This window comes from Mauremys reevesii, linkage group 3 (assembly GCF_016161935.1).
Source record: "Mauremys reevesii isolate NIE-2019 linkage group 3, ASM1616193v1, whole genome shotgun sequence".
Taxonomy (NCBI): domain Eukaryota; kingdom Metazoa; phylum Chordata; order Testudines; family Geoemydidae; genus Mauremys; species Mauremys reevesii.
In genome coordinates, this window is record NC_052625.1 from 23,851,165 (window position 1) to 23,870,718 (window position 19,554).

Consider the following 19,554-nt stretch of genomic DNA (forward strand, 5'->3'; position numbering starts at 1 on the left):
CCTTAAGGGCAGATTCTATTGATAAAAGACCCAGTTCTTTTGTACAAGCCTTTTACTAGCCAAAAAGAACATGGTTCCTGCCTGTAATTCACAGGATGAAGTTTTCCCTGTATCTAAGTGAGACCACTGGCTGAAATGCAGGCAAAGAAGACATAGTTAGAGTATTTTTAATATATATAACAACAACAAAACAACCTTAGGACTCTCCAATGCTGTGAACTCTCAGACAATACATTTAGTCTTCTTTTCCCATCTACTGTGATCATCACAAGTGCATCTAGTTTGGGTAGAGCCACACCTCTAGAAGCTAACAGTTCATGGTTGATGGAATGTACCTAAGATCAAAATCCATGTTCTGGAACTGAGAGCTACAAGGTGGGTTATAAATTTTTTTCTACAACTGATAAGACAGTATTGTCCAAGAAACTGACTAGAAGACAGTCAAGTGTTATATCAACAAACAAGGTGTTCAGTCCCAACAGCTTTGCGAGGGCATGACTGTGGAACTGATGCCTATTTCATCAAGTGCATCTTATGCCTGTGTTTGGCAAGCACAGGTAGTGCACTAACAGAGAACACTGTGGGCACAGACTTTAAAGACAATATGACTAGTGATATGTCTACGCTATGGAGACTTTATCAGCATAGTTATGTCAGCGTAAGTATGCTGGCTTAACTTTGTAGTGTAGATGCAACCTATGCTAATGGAAGGATTTTTTCCATCAGTGTAGGAACACTAGCTCCCTAAATGAAGTTAGCTACATCAGTGGAAGCATTCTTCCATCAACATAGCTGTTTCTATGCCTACATCAACCAAACTTTTGAGTTTAGACCATAGTTTGGGTCTGGGATCAACTGCAATAGATCTCTTATTCAAGAAAAGGAGCCATTTGTCATCAGACCTCTTTGACAAGTGTGCTGTGTCCTCATTTCTGCTCCAGAGCAGAGCTGGATACAAACAGTTAAACGAAAGGCACCACAACCCCCCCATCTCCTCACTAATCCTTTACACTTTTCCACTGATCCCACTGGTGAGTAAAAATATGCCAGAAGAACGCATGGGTCATAGTAATTGCTTCAGCATCTAGACCAGGGTTCTCAACCCGCGGCCCTCTTCTGGCTCAATCAGCACACAGCTGTGGCCATCGTGACATCCTCAGGGCCATACAGGTAGTATATATATTGTGTGGATGCGGCCCAAGTAACACACAGAATGCTGCATATGCAGCCCACAATGGGAAACAGGTTGAAAATCACTGGTCTAGACTGTATTTCTATATGAAATTTGTGGGACCCTCAGTATCTCCTAATGATGTCATTGCACCTGCTGACTTTCAATCTGTAGCTGCTCCACTTCACAGCCTGGATCCTGGGAGATTGACTATTTCTGATTTGGCATGCTCTGAAGTGCAAAAGATTCTGCTGGAGTCCGAAAAGCCATTTATGGTGAAGTACTAAACTCAGAAATAGAAAAAGGTTTTGATTAGGGCAGTTGATTAATCGCAGTTAACTCACGCAATTAACTCAAAAAAATTAATCACAATTAATTGCAGTTTTAATCGCATTGTTTTGCAATAGAATACCAATTGACATTGATTAAATATTTTTGGATGTTTTTCTACATTTTCAAATATATTGATTTCAATTACAACACAGAATACAAAGTGTACAGTGCTCACTTTATATTATTTTTATTATAAATATTTGCAATGTAAAAATGATGAACAAAAGAAATAGTATTTTTCAGTTCACCTAATACAAGACCATAATGCAGTCTCTTTCTCGTGAAAGTGCAACTTACAAATGTGGATTTTTGTTGTTGTTATGTAACTGCACTCAAAAACAAAACAATGTACAACTTTAGAGCTATGAGTCCACTCAGTCCTACTTCTTGTTCAACCAATCACAAAGACAAAAACGCTTGTTTACATTTACTGTTGATAATGCTGCCGGCTTCTTATTTACAATGTCACCTGAAAGTGAGAACATGCGTTCGTATGACACTTTTGTAGCTGGCATTACAAGGTATTTACATGCCATATATGCTAAACATTCGTATGCCCCTTTATGCTTAGGCCACCATTCCAGAGGACATGGAAATGCTGATGACGCTTGTTAAAAAAATAATGCTTTAATTAAATTTGTGATTGAACTCCTTGGGGGAGAATAGTATGTCTCCTGCTCTGTTTTACCCATATTCTGTCACATATTTCATGTAATAGCAGTCTCAGATGATGACCCAGCACATTTGTTTGTTTTAAGAACACTTTCACTGCAGATTTGACAAAACGCAGACGGTACCAATGTGAGATTTCTAAAGATAGCTACAGCACTCGATCCTAAGGTTTAAGAATCTGAAGTACCTTCCAAAATCTGAAAGGGACGAGGTATGGAGCATGCTTTCAGAAGTCTTAAAAGAGCGTCACTCCGATGCGGAAACTACAGAACCCAAACCCAAACTAAAAAAAGAAAATCAACCTGCTGGTGGCATCTGACTCATATGATGAAAATGAACGTGCATCGGTGTGCACTGCTTTGGATTGTTATCTAGCAGAACCCCTCATTAGCCTGGACACACGTCCTTTGGAATGGTGGTTGAAGCATGAAGGGTCATATGAATCTTTAACAGCTCTGGCACGTAAATATCTTGTGGCACTGGCTACCTCAGTGCCATGTGAACACCTATTCTCATTTTCACGTGACATTGTAAACAAGAAGCGGGCAGCATTATCTCCTGGGAATGTAAACAAACTTGCTTGTCCGAGTGAACAAAAAGTAGGACTTGAATGGACTTGTAGGCTCTAAAGTTTTACATTGTTTTATTTTTGAATGCAGTTTTTTTTGTACAGAATTCTACATTTGTAAGTTCGACTTTCATGATAAAGAAATTGTATTACAGTACTTGTATTAGGTGAATTAAAAATACTATTTCTTTTGTTTTTATAGCACAAATATTTATAGTAAAAAATAAATGTGAGCACTGTACTCTGTTCTGTGTTGTGATTGAAATCAATATATTTGACAATGTAGAAAACATCCAAAAATATTTAAATAAATGGTATTCTTCTGTTATTTAACAATGGTATTAATCGTGTTTAATTCTTTTAATTGCACGATTAATTGTGATTCATTTTTTTTAATTGCTTGATACCCTAGTTTTCACTGTAGGTAGTGTATAACAACTAGCCTCCAAGCTCTGCTTCTCTGTTGTGGATTATTTAAATAATGCTTCCCCAGCCAGAAGGCCGAGAAGCGTCTCTGTGTACTCTTTCAGTCTGTCATCCACCAGGAGAGAGTTCTAGAGGTCAAAGTTCATTATTTCCCCCTTCCCAAGCTCTAAGGGGTAAGGATTTTCAGATTGGCTTTAAGTTCAATAGTACATCATAGAGGATTAGCGTGTGTGTTTTCCTGAAGATCTTTTCCAGCATTTCAAACTGTTGATGATGATTTAAATTTTTTAAAAAAACAACTTTTTGCAAAGATACTTTTTTGTTCTAGAATTTATTGACAATATATGTGTGGAAAAGTGGGAGATGGGAGTTACTTTCTCTTGGATTTTTTTATATGGTAAGTGTATAAAGGTATATTATTGCACAACTACATGTGATTTTCTGTATCATAGCACCCTTTCTGAAGACATTTCAAAACTTGGTAGTTTTTGCAGCGTGCCTAGTTTCCAACATTCAGGAAATTGACTGGAGGGTCTTTCCAAGCTAAGGTCTTGAATGTGATCATACTGCTGGCATGATACTATTTATTTATAATAGTTTTATATGTATTTTTTTTTAAATTTTAAAGGCACACTAAGAGTTGTTATGCCTTTACAATTGCCCTAGTTTGATGTTGATCATTTATTGGACTTACCGTAAGGATTCCAGTATTTTTAAATAAAACTTTGTCACACCACAAAGACTTATTTACTTGTAAACAAGTGTGTTTGAGATAAAATATGTCCATCCGTTTCCAGTGAACAGTAAACCAGTTTTGGATCTTGTTCTGAAATATACAGGGCAACTGTCAAGGTAGGTTAATCTTAAATCCTAACAACCTTGACAGCGTCTCTTCAATTTTTTTCTCTAGTTTTTTGCTATCTGGTATGGTGATGCTTTATGGCAGGCACTAGTTATACTACATATTGGGCATGACAGTATACATTTTCTGGTTTAACTATATGAAATCATGTTTTGTTTTTCTCAGCAACTGTAAGTGAAGGATGGATTTAGAATCTCTTAATCTTCACTTTATAAAATCTTGCTATGGTGATCTGGTGCAAGGTTTTTGAAAAAGATGGGATTAATGATTTTCTGATTTAAAATATAGACATAGACTAGAGCCAAATTTCTACTGGGTTTAAATTAATGCAGATTGATTGACTTAAGCTTAATTACATCTTCTCATGTAAGTCCTGAATTCAACTCTTAAATTTTCTAGGGAAAATGATATTAGTGTCAAATTACCCAAAAGAACTTTGAGTCATTTGATATTGTACATGAAAATTAGATGTAATTATTTCATGATTAATGCATCCTTTTTCATATCCCCAACTTCTACCACTTTTTTATTTATTTTTTCCCAATTCCTGCGTATTTGATTGTGTGTGCTGTGGAGTACAAATGTTTTCCTAATTTTCTTCTTTTCACTATTTTCTTCTGCTTCTAATCCAAGAGCATCCATATCCTTCAGTTCAGACCTATTTTTTTCTGCTTTAATAAGGCTTCCTCTGACCAGCTTCTCCTGAAAGAGAGCCATTTTCCCAGTGTGCTGACTCCAGTGACTGGACTAGTATGTAATGTATTTTTATTTAAAAAACTGTTAGGCAGGTCAGCAGGCAGAAGCTAGTTTTGAACTCTAATGGGCCTTGTTATCAGTATTGGTGATAAGTTGTGCAATACGCTTAGACTGCTTTTTATATTTACAGGAGAATGTTATTGTAAAAGTGTCAAAATATCCACATGCCCAGTTCACTAGTAAATATACAGCTAAGTTAGAACCTCTTTGGCAATAGTTTAAACTACTCAGGGGACCTTCTTTCCAAAGAATGGTGTTTTTTAAAATGTATTGGTCTCCATTGTAGTAGGAAACTTAAATCTGTGGCATCTTAAACAAAACTCCTGTATTTGTTACATGTTTAAAATCTTAGCAACCTTCAGTATGCACTTAACACTTGCTTGGGTACATGTATACTGTATAAAACTGTCATAACATGAAAGAAAATTATTTTAAATGACTTTATACCTGTTCTAATACTATATTTTCTTTAGAAAATTGATTTGAGTATATAAACCAATACCAACTGAATTTTCTAAAATAACAGTATTGATGATAATAAAAGAGAAGTTCATTGAGGAGAAAAGCAAATAGAGACCATAAAAGTCTTATACTGTAAGAAACTGCAGAAATGGATTAAGGAATTTGACAGAAAGTTTAATGTGTACATAAGTAGAAGCTGACAGGAACATGCTGTGTGTGTCAAAGGTTCCAGTGATGGAAAACTGAAACATAGTGCTCACTGACCACAGCATGAGCCTTGACACACATTGTAAATAACCCAGAGATATATGACTGCATTAAGCAGTAGACTGATGTATTAACAGCAGTAAATCTACAACAACAGAAATGGCTGGCATGCAGGACTTCCACTAATTAATATTTGTAACAGACTAATTAGGAATATAGCAAAGATTAGGAGTTATAATTCTCTCTTATACTACCAGAGTTTTCTTTTCCTTTCAGAGTCGTGTATGTAGATACTGGCCTTAATACCATCAAGCTAAAAGGAGAAGACTCTTGTGGTCGACAGCATCTAATCACACTGAAGTTAAATGCAAAGGTGAATTTATTTGTGGGAAAATACTTTAAGAAAATAAGACCAAAAAGAATGGATTCCTCTCTTTTGTCTTTTATACTGAAGTTAGTGAACTGGTTTCTTTCAAAAAGGTCTTGCGTGCTTGTCCTTTATTTTCAGGTGGTTTGAACAATGATTAAACCAATGAATGTTGTTCTGAAGACTTTTTAAAGACCAGTTTAAAACTCTCAGTGCATAATAGTAATCTATAAGTATCTTTTGTTATCAAGTTGTACACCACTTGCAAAAACCTTCTGTTAGAGGTTAGCATCCAGTGCCATTTTGGAAACCTTCATTCTTCGAGTGCTTGCTCATGTTCATTCCAATGTAGGTGTGTATGTGCCGCGTGCACTGCCACTGGAAAGTTTTTCCCTCAGTGGTATCCGTCAGGTCAGCTCTGGTGCCCTCTGGAGTCATGCCCTCATGGTCTGCTGCCCCACTGCTCCCTCAGTTCCTTTTTACCGCCCATGACAGTTGCTGGAACATACTCATCTCTTGCATCTCACAAGTGTTGCTCTCAGTGGACTTTATCTGTAAATAAATTGTAAATAGTTAAGTAAGTATAATATAGTTAGCAGTGTTCCTCACCTTGTGGGGTAGCCTGCACTGGGTACCGGGATATGTTTCGGTCCCAGTTCAAACAGCGTGTGGCGTGCCACAAACTGATACCGGTGAGTGACCTGCATGATAACTGTCTTAAGTGTCTGGGAGAGGTCCACGTTCGAGAATGGTGCAAGATCTGTAGGGGTTTCAAACCCAGGATTAAAAAGGACAGGGAAAACAGACCTAAGTTCCTCCTGATGGAGGTGCCTCTTCGTCCCACCTCGGAGCTTCAAGTGAAATCGGCACCAAGCACTTCTATGTTGGTCAGAAGTCCTTGAAAAGAGATATAGTACCCTTCCTCCTCACCGACACTGTGAAAGGATTGAGCGCCGGCGGCCAGGACTCCTGGCACTGTCATACAACCTTGGTTCACAGGAAACTGGCACCAGCCTCTTCGCACTACTCATCATCACCGGTGCCAAAGAAAAAACACAGGAAGACAGACCAGGGGTGCTCCCTGACCCTGAGACCTGCGAGCAATAGGAACTCAGAAAGAGTGCGACCCATGTCGGGCCACTCTGAGGCGCTGACAGGGCGTGCGGCTTTGTCAACTTTTGGCCCTGGGAAGGGTGCCGTTGAGTCCAGTGCCAATGGATTCCCCACCTAGGGAGAGCCACTGTGGTGTGTTGGCCCTGTCTTTACCATCAATGCCAGAGACCTTTGAGGCTGTGAGGAACCTTCTTTCACTCTCGATGCCACCATCCCTGGCTGTTTGTGAACTGTCTGTTGCAGGCCCGACATCACGGGATGCCAGGGCACCAAGGCAGGTGCCTTCGAAGGGCAAGCCTGCAATGATGGCATGGCACCGCTCTCCTTGGTGGCACTGCTCTCCAGTGCCGGTCAGCACTGCACCACCATGGTCACCCAGGAGTGAGTCCTACGGCTTGGTTTTGGAGGCAAAATCCTATGCCTCGCCCAGGAGCAGACATTGCTCCGACCAGAGAAGCCCGGCACTGGACATGGGACAGGGTATAACCAGAGTAGGAATAGGGGCTACAAGAGAAGGCCTACATCTCAACCCTCATTTGCCCAGATATCTGCCCCATTGAGACACTTGGCAAGGTCCAAACAAACCTTTTGAGGGTACACATGAGGATGGTATACCAGGACAGCCTCTAGATCCTATTTCCCCTATGTTTGTGGACTGGTTGTCACACTTCTACCAGGCGTGGACCTGCATTACCATGGGCTGTTGGGTATTGTGCATGGTGGAAGGGGGATATACCCTGCAATTCAGTTGTTCCCCTCCTTCCCACCCTCCCTCCGTAACCCTTTTCAGGGACCCTTCTCAAGAGACTTTTAGCCTAGAAGGTGCAGTCGCTCCTAAGGGTCGGAACAGTGAAAGAGGTTCCAATGGAGCTAAGAGGATGGTGGTTCTGCTCCTGTTACTTTTTGATCCTAAAGGCCAACAGACTGATTTTGGATCTGCGAAACCTCAACAGATTAATGAAGAAGCTGAAGTTCCGCATGGTTTCTCTGGCTTCAGTTATTCCCTCTCTGGATCCAGGGGACTGGTGTGCCACCTTTGACTTAAAGGATGCGTATTTTCACATTGCTATCTCTCAAGGTCTCAGAAGATACATAAAATTTATGATAGACCACAAGCATTATCAGTTCATAGTGCTACCCTTTGGTCTGTCAGCAACTTCTTGGGTGTTCACGAAGTGCATGGCAGTCTTTCTGAGGAGGAGAGGGGTGCAAGTATACCTCTATCTGAATGACTGGCTGATCAAAGGTTGATCCAGAGACCAGGTGGAGGCGCATGTCAGATTGATACAGTCAGCTTTCCAGGATCTGGGACTATTGATAAACATGCAAAAATCAACACTTTCCACAGTTCAGAGAATAGAATTCATTGGGGCAATCCTTGACTTGAAGTGAGACAGAGTGTTTCTCCCAGAGAGCTGATTTATAGCTGTAGAGGCACTCAGATGAAGTCTAAGGAGTCACCTCATCACAACAGCAAGGGACTGCTTGAAGCTTCTGGGACACATGGCATCCTGTACCTATGTGGAACATGCATGGCTAAATCCCCTTCAGTTGTGACTGGCATTGATATATACACACTAAGCCGACACCATCTGAACAAGGTGGTCTTTCTTCCACCGTCGTGATTTCCGCCCTCCTCTGGTGGTGGCTGGATCTGGAGATGCTGTGTGCAGGCATTCCCTTCTCAAGACCTGACCCTGCAAAATCCCTGGTCACGGACACTTCGAAGATGGGATGGGGAGCCCACTTGGGGACCCTCAGGACCCAGCAACTCTGGTCATCGGAGGAGCTAGAGTTACATATCAATGTGAGAGAGTTAAGGGCTGTGCGTGTAGCTTCCCAAATGTTCTGACCCCACCTGGAGGGCAAGTGTGTAGTGGTCCTCACAGACAACACAACAGTAAGGTTTTACGTAAACAAGCAAGGGGGAGCTCACTCCTCTCCATTATGTTAGGAAGCACTGCGCTGATAGGACTTCTGTATGGCCCATTCCATTCACCTTGAAGCCTCATACCTTCAGAACGGTTGCAGAACGAGTTAGTGGATAGCTTAGCAGATCCTTTTCCATCCATCACAACTGGTACATTTGCCCAGACATCTTAAACACTGTTTTCCAGAAGTAGGGATTTCCCCAGTTGGATCTATTTGCAAGAAGGCACAACAGAAAGTGCCCTCAATTTTGCTCCTTCCTGGGACACAGTTCAGGTTCACTCGTGGATGCTTTTCTCCTTCCCTGATGGGATGGCTCTTCTATGCGTTCTCTTCCTCTCCTCTCATTCACAAGGCCCTGTTCAAAGCCAGAAGGGACGGAATGCGACTGATCCTTGTAGCTCTGGTCTGGCCACGCCAGCACTGGCTCACCATTCTGCTGGGCCTCTTGGTAAACACACCAGTCAGCCTGCCACTGTTCCCAGACTTGATCTCTCAGGATCATGGTCACTTGTTTTACCTGAACCTCAAATCGCTTTACCTGACGGCATGGAAGCTCCATGGCTGAACCCAGCAGAACGATTCTGTTCAGCATAGGTTCATGAGGTGCTCTTGGGGAGCAGAAAACCTGTTGACTAGAGTCACTTACCTGGCAAAATGGAAGAGATTGTCAATCTGGTTGACGCGTAAAGGTGTTTCACCTACTGAGTCCTCACTGCACTTTATTTTGGATTACCTGCTTCATTTAAAGCAGGAAGGCCCAAATCTGTCCTCCATAAGAGTCCATCTAGCTGCGATCTCTGCATTTCACCCCTGGGTGGGTGGCCAGTCAGTATTCTGAAACTCAATCTCTGGCTGCTTTCTGAAGGGATTGGAACGACTGTATTTGCAGTATGTCTCCTTGGGGTCTTAACTTGGTTCTGACGAGGCTGACGGAGGCCACTGGCAACATGCTCATTGGTCTATCTGTCCTGGAAGGTGGCCTTCCTCATTGCCATCCCCTTGGCTAGATGGGTTTCAGAGATCCAGACCCTTACCTCTGAGCTGCCATACACAGTCTTCTTCAAGGACAAGGTGCAGTTGCAGCCACACCCATCCTATCTTCCGAAGGTGGTCTCACAATTTCTTAGTAATCAGGACATCTTCCTCCCAGTTTTCTATCCTAAGCCGCATGCAAGCAGGGAGGAACAGAAGTTCCACTCGCTGGATGTGAGACATGCACTTGCTTTCTATATAGAGAGAACCAAGCCCTTTAGAAAGACCACTAAACTGTTTATAGCCATTGCGGATGGGATGAAAGCAGTCCAGTCTTAGTCCAGGGAATCTCATCATGGATCATGTTGTGTATCCTCACTTGTTATGACCTGGAAAAAGTCCCAGCTCCTTGTTTGAAGGCGTCATCGATGGCGTTTGTGGTGCAGGTTCCAGTTGAGGATATCTGCAGAGCGGCGACCTGGTCCTTAGTCCACACGTTTGTGTCACACTACGCCATCACCCAACAAATCAGCGATGATGCAGGCTTTGGTCGAGCGGTGCTGCAATCAGCATATCCATGAACTCCAAAACTCCCAGCTGCTTAACTCCTTGAGAGTCACCTACGTTGGAATGGACATAAGCAAGCACTTGAAGAAAAAGCGGTTACTAATCTTTCTATAATTTTTCTTTGAGATGTTGCTCATGTCCATTCCAAAACCTGCCCACCTACCCCTCTGTCAAAGTTGCTGGCAAGGAGGAACTAAGGGGGTGGTGGGTTGGCAGGTCACTATACACTGCCATGAAGGTGCGATGCCAGGGGGCACTAGATCTTACCTGATGGATACTACTGTGGGGAAAACTTTCCGCCGTCAGTGCACATGGCATGCACATACCTACATTGGAATGGACATGAGAAATGCATCTTGAAGAACAACAGTTATGGAAAGTTTAGTAGCCGTTTTTCATGATCACTCAGTCAGAAGACTAAGCCTTTAACATCTGTTAAAAATGTTAGGTTGCTTCTTTAGCCACTTACTGTGTAATGTGTGGAGATGAAGAGTAGTTATGGGAGACTACAGTGGGGTCTTTGGGTAAAAAGAAAATGTTCAGCCTTTCTAGGCTAAATAATTGGTCTGTTTTGACAGCATTCCCTTCTACATGTTTTTATCTCCAGTAATTTATCCTTGTAACTTGTACTTGAGTGGCGAAAATTTCATTATTTGAACGTTTCTGCAAAACAGCTATTTCTTGGAATGAGGTTGGGGAAAAGACTGTTCTGTTTAAAAACAAAACAAAACAACAACCTGGGAATTTTGAAGAGGAATTTTCAAATCTGACATGGCAGAATAACCGTTAGAAAACTCAATTATCCATGTAGATCAAATTCCTATCGTACTCTGGTTCACCCCATCCCATTTTCCACCAGAGTGTTGCCACCTTCTTTCTAGGAAGCAGTGCTTCTCTAAAGCTGATGATAAACAATATTTCACACATACCTTTTCTAGGCAGATACCTTTTTGTCACCATAACTTGTCTCAAATGTTCTATCTTCTGTGCTTGTGAAATAATCCTGCCTTAATGTTCATAGAGGGATTGCTACATGAATCTCATCAAGTGAGAGACAGAGATTTTGCATTTGGGTAAGAGACAACTTTTCGTACCTGTAAACCAGGGGTGGGCAATCTACGACCTGCTGGCCACATCCTGCTAAACAGACCTTTTAATCAGGCCCTCCAGCTCCAGCTGGGCAGCGGGGTAGGGAGTTGCTCCACTCCGGCACTCCAGCCGGGGAGCAGGTTTGGGGGCACGGCTCCCGGAAGCAGCAGCATGTACCCCCTCCAGCTCCTACGTGTAGGGGCAGCCAGGAAGCTGTCCAAGTGCTGGCTGGGAACTGTGGCCAATGGGAGCTGCATGGGCAATGCCTGCAGATGTGGGAAGCGTGTGAAGCCCCCTGCCTGCCCTTCCGCGTAGGAGCTGGAGGGGGGACATGCCACTGCTTCCAGGAGCTGGTTGAGGTATGCGCCGCCTGGAGCCTGTACCCCTGACCTCCTCCCGTGCTTCAACCTCCTGCCCCAGCTCGGAACCCCCTCCCGCACCCTGATGAACCCCTCATTTCTGGCCTCACCCTGGAACTTGCACCCCAGCCCAGAGCCCATACCCCCCCTCGCACTCCAACCCCCAATTTTTTGAGCATTCATGGCCTGCCATACAATTTCCATACCCAGATGTGGCCCTCGGGCCAAAAAAATTGCCTACCACTGCTGTAAACAGTACTTCTGTGATTGACAGGCCAATTTCTAACAACTATCCCCTTTTAAAAATAATCTGCTTTTACAGCTGTCTAAGAGGCCATCTAAGTTGTAGCAGTCTTTCCCCAGCTTCCTTTGGACAGCAGTGCTGCTCAGAATCTCGGCCCATCCCCCAACATGCACCTCTCTGCCCCTGGTATGCCCCCTACACCAAGGTTTGTGAGGGGGTCTTAGGAAGACAGCTACAGGCTGTTCTCTGCAGTCTCAGCCCTGGGGAATTCTGGGGATTTTATAGCTTTTATGTTGCTCTGTCCCTTTATCTGGTGTAAAAGGGCTGGAGCAAGGGTGAGGATCTGATGATCAGAACAGAGAATGCATGGGAATCCAATCCTGCATCAATGAGCATAGCTAAGGGTACGTCTACACTACGGGACTATTCCGAATTTGCATAAACAGGTTTTGTAAAACAGATTGTATAAAATCGAGTGCGCGCGGCCACACTAAACACATTAAATCGGTGGTGTGCGTCCACGGTCCGAGGCTAGCATCGACTTCTGGAGCGTTGCACTGTGGGTAGCTATTCCGTAGCTATCCCATAGTTCCCGCAGCCTCCCCCGCCCCTTGGAATTTCCGGGTTGAGATCCCAGTGCCTGATGGGGCAAAAATCATTGTCGCGGGTGGTTCTGGGTAAATGTCGTCAGTCATTCCTTCCTCTGGGAAAGTAACGGCAGACAAGCATTTCGCGCCTTTTTTCCTTGGATTGCCCTGGCAGATGCCGTAGCATGGCAATCATGGAGCCTGTTTTGCCTTTTGTGACTGTCACCGTATGTGTACTAGATGCCGCTGACAGAGGCGATTCAGCAGCGCTACACAGCAGCATGCTTTTGCTTTTGCATGACAGCAGAGATGGTTATCAGCCATACTGCACCATCTACCAATCCATAAATTGGTAAAAAGATGAGCATGGCTACCAGTCGTTTTGCACCATTTGCTGCTGTCATAAGTGCCCCTGGCTGCTCTTAGTCAGGGGCGCAAAAGCCAAAATTGAGAATGACTCCCAGAGTCAATCCCTCCTTTTTGGTATCTAAAAATAGAATCAGTCCTGCCTAGAATATGGGCAAGTGTACTAGAGAACCACTGTATCAGAGAGCACAGCTGCTCTGTGTCAGATCCTGCAAAAATTATGAGCTGTATGCTATTCACAGGGGGTGCTCCTGCAACAACCCCACCTGTTGATTCTGTTCTTCCCCCAGCCTTCCTGGGCTACTGTAGCATTGTCCCCCCACTTGTGTGATGAAGTAATAAAGAATGCAGGAATAAGACACACTGACTTGTTAGTGAGAAATGAGTGGAAGGCAGCCTCCAGCTGCTATGATAGTCCAGACAGGACAGTAAGGAGTGTGGAGCAGAGGAGCCCAGCATCCCTCTGCAAGTCCAGGGGCAATTGAATCTTTTTTTTACACATGAAGAGTGGGGGCTGACAGAGCTCAGCCCCCTGTTGCTATGACGACGATGGTTATCAGCCATACTGTACCATCTACCAGGAAAAATTAGGGCCAGGCACCCTTGATAGACCTCACCGATGCTAGTCTGCATGGTTACCAGTCCTTTTGCACTGCCCCATGTGCCAATAGGCTGATGACGAGGACGGATACCAGTCGTATTGCACCATCAGCCACCCATGGCGGGGGGGAGCAAGGATGTTGGTGTTGAGTGCTGCAGCATCGGGTCTATCTGCAGCATTCAGTAAAGATAAGGTGACATGTTAAAGAGTCAAGAGAGGATTGTTTTCCCTTTCACTTCTGGGGGTGGGTGGGGGGGTGCGTAAATTGCCGAGCTATGCCCTGACCCACCGCGGACACTGTGTTTGACCCTAGAAGCATTTGGAGCTCAGCCAAGAATGCAAATACTTTTCGGAGACTGCAGGAACTGTGGGATAGCTTGAGTCCTCCAGTCCATGAGCATCCATTTGATTCTTTGGCTTTCTGTTTCGTTTGTCACGCAGCAGTGCGCTGAGCCCCTGCTATGGCGTCTGTCTGGAGATATTTTAAAAATGATTTTGAATTTCGTCTTCTGTAACAGAGCGCTGATAGAACAGATTTGCATGCCCTTACAGCGATCACATCCGCATGGTCCATGCGGGAGCTCTTTCTTTATTTTGATTTTTAACTGCATCGCCACACGTGCTGATCTGAGCTCCACGCTAGGCAAACAGGAAATATTCAAAAGTTCGCGGGGCTTTTCCTGTCTACCTGGCCACTGCATCCGAGTTCAGATTGCTGTCCAGAGCGGTCAGTGGTGCACTGTGGGATACCGGCCGGAGGCCAATACCGTCGATCTGCAGCCACACTAACCCTAATCCGATATGGTAATTCCGATACTAGCGCTACGCCTCTCGTTAGGGAGGAGTACAGAAACCGGTTTAAAGAGCCCTTTATACCGATATAAAGGGCCTCTCAGTGTGGATGGGTGTGGCGTTAAATCGGTTTTACGCTCCTAAAACCGGTTTAAACGCCTAGTGTAGACCAGGCCTAAGTATCTACCCAGTTGCTCCTGTTGAGCAGATTAGGTACACACACTCCCTTTGGTATTTGGTATTATCTAGGTATCGCGTTTGGATACTGAAGACCACATTTTAGCCCATGTGTCCTCAGGTCTACCCTATAACTGTACTTGTATGATTACTTTGAGGATCAAGGCCATCATGTTAATGCACTACTGAGTATCTGATTACTTTTGTATACTCTTTTTAGTATAGTAGTTTAAAAATCTCTGAGACTTCTAGTAGGAAAAAGAAGTTTTAGTATTTCAGTAGTTTCATATGCTAACAACTGAGAACATAGTGCTATCACACCAGAGTGTAATTCATAGTCATCAATCAACTCTTTTTCAGAAGATTATAGTGGTGAATGATCAATTGTGTTTGTCCTTTTTAAAAATGTGTCTGACATTTAAACTTGCCACAAAAGAAAATTAATATATAAAACATGGTTGGTGACACAGGAATTTTGATTTTTCACTAGTACACATATTAAACACATTGAAAAAGAATGCTCATTAAGTTTTAAGGAAAGCTTTGTGATAGTCTTTCATATCATCTTATTTGAGAAATATCTTCTGCTTAATTTCTGCTATGTTATTTCTATTGATAACATGAGTAGTTGGATTAAAAGCTTTTTACCTTTTTATTTGTTCCCTGAGCACATACTGCCCGTTCTCTCGTATGATCTATCAGAGTGTTTAGATGTCCAATCTTGTCTTCAGAGGCCATATAGAGAAATGGGTTTGTGTACTCCTTTTGTGCCCACCCCCATCAAATATTGGTTATGTAAAAAGCTGAATTAATGTTGAAGAAGTTGTATGAAGTGTAAGATGAAAATCTTCCAATACTTGTCTGGTCATTGCCTTTTTTTCCCTTGGATTCCTTGCTATTTGTTCCACATGATATGCTTCATCTGCACAAACTTTAATTGAAGTAGCAGTCTCACTCTTTATACTCCATTCCCCGCTACTGATTTCTTTTGCTGCTTATGTTGGTAAGTATGATAAAGATTGGGGGGGAGGGATAGCTCAGTGGTTTGAGCATTGGCCTGGTAAACGCAGGGTTGTGAGTTCAATCCTTGAGGGGGGTCTGAGGCAAAAGTCTGTCTGGGGATTGGTCCTGCCTTGAGCAGGGGGTTGGACTAGATGACCTCCTGAGGTCCCTTCCAACCCTGATATTCTATGATTCTATGAAGTTCTAGCATTGACCCAATTGTCAACATTCTTTAGGCTTGTCTACACATAAAATGCTACCACAGCAGAAGTGTAGAAACTATCTATGCTGACAGGAGGGGTTCTCCTGTCAGTGTAGGTAATCCACCTCCCCAAGAGTAGCTAGGTTGATGGAAGAATTCTTTTGTCAGTGTAGCGCTGTGTACAAGAGGACTTAGGTCGCCTTACCTACTCCGGTCAGTGAGGTGGATTTTTCACACCCCTGACGGACCTAGTCAAACTGACCTAATTTTCTAGACCAGGCCCTATATTTTTTCAGGTACTGCCGATGTTCTCAAAAGAAAGGTTTTGAGGAATGGTGGGGGATAGGCAGGGAAATTAGGAAACAATTTATTTTCCTTTCTGTAGAGCGAAAGGAGAAAGGCAGCATGCAAATGAAACCAGACTTTTGCTGGTAAGAAGAATGATTTATTAAGAGTTTGAGGGCCCAGGTTAAGTCAGTTTTAAAGGCTGAAAGTAGTTGTCAGTATGTGTTGGTTTCTTGTCTGGGGATGTTTGGGCTCGGGAGGGTCAGTAACAGATATAGACCAGGGTATTTAGAGAACTGTTCTCCTTCATCAATTGTAAGTTGATATCTAAATAATAGATTTTAAACAGGCAGGAGGAAAGAAATTTCAGAAGACCCGGAGTACATATTTACAATAATATTCAGTACTTGGGGTTTTTTTTTTGTTTTGATTGGCATATAAGTCACACAAGACTGAGTTGGATTGCTTTTTAATAGTCTTCAAGACTACTAAAATTATACAATTTTGTGTCTAGTATTCTTGGATTAGATGTTCACTTTAAGATTAGAAGAGTAAAATTTTCAGGGGACAAGTTCTATTGTAGATGATTGAAGTACTGTGTTGTGTTAAATGTTTTTTCATAAGATCACCAAGTGCCTTAGAAGAAATCCCTAAATATTTTCTTATCCATTTGTTTTACAGTTTGGAAAAGTCCTCAAAATGCACCCATATCTCATTAAACTGATGATTTCTAAATTACTATATCCTTGCCTTGAGGAATTTGTTTAGTTAACATCTACAATAAACTAGGTGATTAAGTCATATATTTATTTAAGTGTTTATCCTATGAACTAGCTAGTCATTTATGTTGAAAGAGGTGGAATGTTATGAAGGTAGTGTATAAAGACACTAGAATTGAACCTGAAGTTGCTATTTGGAAGAAAGAGTGTAGTTCAGTCAAAAACAAAGAACTGTGCACCAAAACTTGTAACAAATATTTGGTGTATGCCAGCAGTGAGCAAACTTGTTGGCCTGAGGGCCACATCTAGTAATAGAAATTGTATTGTGGACCATGAATACTCACAAAATTGGGGTTGGGGTGTGGGAGGGGGTGAGGGCTCTGGTTGGGGGGGCGGGATCTGAGGTGGAGCCAGAAATGTGGAGCTTAGGGTGCAGGAGAGGGGTCTTAGGCTGGGGGGGGGGGGTGGGTTGCTGGGGTGGGGACTGAGGGCTCCAGCATGGGGTGCGGGCTCTGGGGTGGTGCTGGGGATGAGGAGTTTGTGGTGTAGGAGGGTGGAAGTGGGATCAGGGCTGAGGCAGGGGTTGGGGTGCAGGAAGGGGTGCATGCTCTGACTGGGGGTGTGGGCTCTGAGGTGGGGCTGAGGGGCTGGGGGTGCAGGAGGGTGCTCTGCACTGGGACCAACGGGTTTGGAGGGTCGGAGGGAGATCAGGGCTGGGCCAGGGGTTTGAAGCATGGAGGGGTGCTCTGGGCTGGGATCGAGGGGTTTGGAGGGTGGGAGGCATATCAGGGCTGGGGCAGGGTGTTGGGGCGCGGGGGGAGGCTCAGGGATGCAGGTTCCAGGTGGTGCTTATCTCAAGCGACTCCTGGAAGCAGCGGCATGTGCCTTCTCCAGCTCTTACGTGGAGGCGTGGCTAGGCAGCTCTGTGTGCTGTCCCGTATGCAGGCACCGCCCCTGCAGCTCCTGTTGGTCATGGTTCCTGGCCAGTGGGAGATGCGTGGGTGGAGGCAGCATGCAGAGCGAAGCCCTCTGGCCTCCCGTACACATAGGAGCTGGAAGGGGGCCATGCCACCGCTTCTGGGAGCTGCGTGGAGCAGCCCCGGACCCTGCTCCCCAGCTGGAGCGCCAGAGTGGGGCAAGCCCCAGACCCCGCTCCCCAGCAGGAGTTCAAGGGCCAGATTAAAACGGCTGGTGGGCCAGATGCGGCCCGCCGTTTGCCCAAACCCTGGTGTATGCTATATCCCTTTCCCCACCCCTTATCTCTATCTTTTTTTAGTTGCATGCCTCTGGCACATGTTGAAGATCACTTAACTGAAGCAAAATTAGAAGTATTCAGTAATGCAGAGCTAGATACTAAATCTTGTGTTATGGAACTTGATCTGGTTCTGTTGAAATGATAGGGCTTATGTCTCTCATTTAGCTTTTAGACAGTTTGGGTACATTTTTGAGGTTCTTGATTCTATTCTACAAAATGAAATCAGACTAGTCTTTTTCTTCTGAAAATACTTGCTTTAGTTTATCTTACTCAAAACTTACTTATTTTGCATACTTAATTTGTATTTCAGAGGAGAAGGTGCTTTTCTGAGTTCAAAACACACCTTAGTCATGAATAAAACATTTAAAAAATTGGTTTGATTTCTGTCAGTATTTATTTTCTATCCTGTGATGGGCTGATGTCTGGATAACAGGAAGTAGATCAGCTACTTGTGAAGTTTTGAGGTGATATGCAAAAATTCTATCCTTACAGTAGGCACTTGTGGATAAAAATGAAGATTCTTCCGGCAGTAGTTTATGTGGCAGGTTGTTTGTGGCTCCAGATATATTTTTTACGTATAAATTGTTAGGCAAATACTCAAATATTCAATTAAAGTTTTTCTAAATTGGTAATTTAATTTGACTTGTAATACAAGGTGCTGGGCTGTCAAACGATTAAAAATTAATCATGAGATTAAAATAAATTGCAATTAATCACAGTTTTAATGGCACTGTTAATAATAGAATACCAGTTACTTAAATATTTTTGGATATTTTCTACATTTTCAAATCTATTGATTTCAATTACTACACAGAATACAAATTGTACAGTGAACACTTTATATTTTTATAAAAAATATTTGCACTGTAATAAAGATAAACAAAAGAAATAATATTTTTCATTTCACCTTATACAAGTATTGTAGTGCAATCTCTTTATTGTTCAAGTGCATTATAGCAGGGATCCCCAACCCCCGGGCCGCGGACCGGTCCCCCCGCGGCCTGTTAGGAACCGGGCCGCGAACCGACCCCTAGCACATCAAGCGGCGTGTCTCCGGCGGGGCCCCTGAGCCCCGCCCCCTCAGAGCCACGTGGTGAGGGGGCGGGGCTGCGAGCTCCAGGCTGAGCTCAGCTGCCTCCGCTTGGTGTGGAGCTCCCCGCCCCGCCTCACCACGCGCGGCTCTGAGCGGGACGGAGCTCAGGCCCCGCCGGAGGCACGCTGCAGCTGTCGGGCGAGGCGCTGAGGCTCCGGGTGAGGATGGAGCCGGGGGTAAGAGGCTGGGGCTATGGGGGTTGGCTAAGGGGCAGGGAGTCCTGGGGACAGTCAGGGCACAGAGAGGGGCGGAGGTTGGGGCGGTCAGGGGCAGGGAATGGGGTTGGATTGTGGGTGTTCCGGGAGGGGTCTGTCAGGACTCAGCGGGGTTGGGGCAGTCAGGGGACAGGGAGCAGGGGTGGGGTCCCAGGGTGGT

The 19,554-nt window shown here is 44.0% G+C and overlaps 1 protein-coding gene across 5 annotated transcripts in view; it reads left to right on the top strand.

Moving 5' to 3' along the window:
• The window catches only part of FANCL (FA complementation group L), an 82,029-nt gene that overhangs the window by 21,158 nt on the left and 41,317 nt on the right, over positions 1-19,554 (top strand). For all 5 annotated transcript variants that reach the window (XM_039529827.1, XM_039529830.1, XM_039529831.1 and 2 more), the window contains exon 6: positions 5,734-5,830. In XM_039529827.1, coding sequence (XP_039385761.1) covers positions 5,734-5,830 — 97 coding nt within the window. The remainder of the gene's footprint in view (positions 1-5,733; positions 5,831-19,554) is intronic.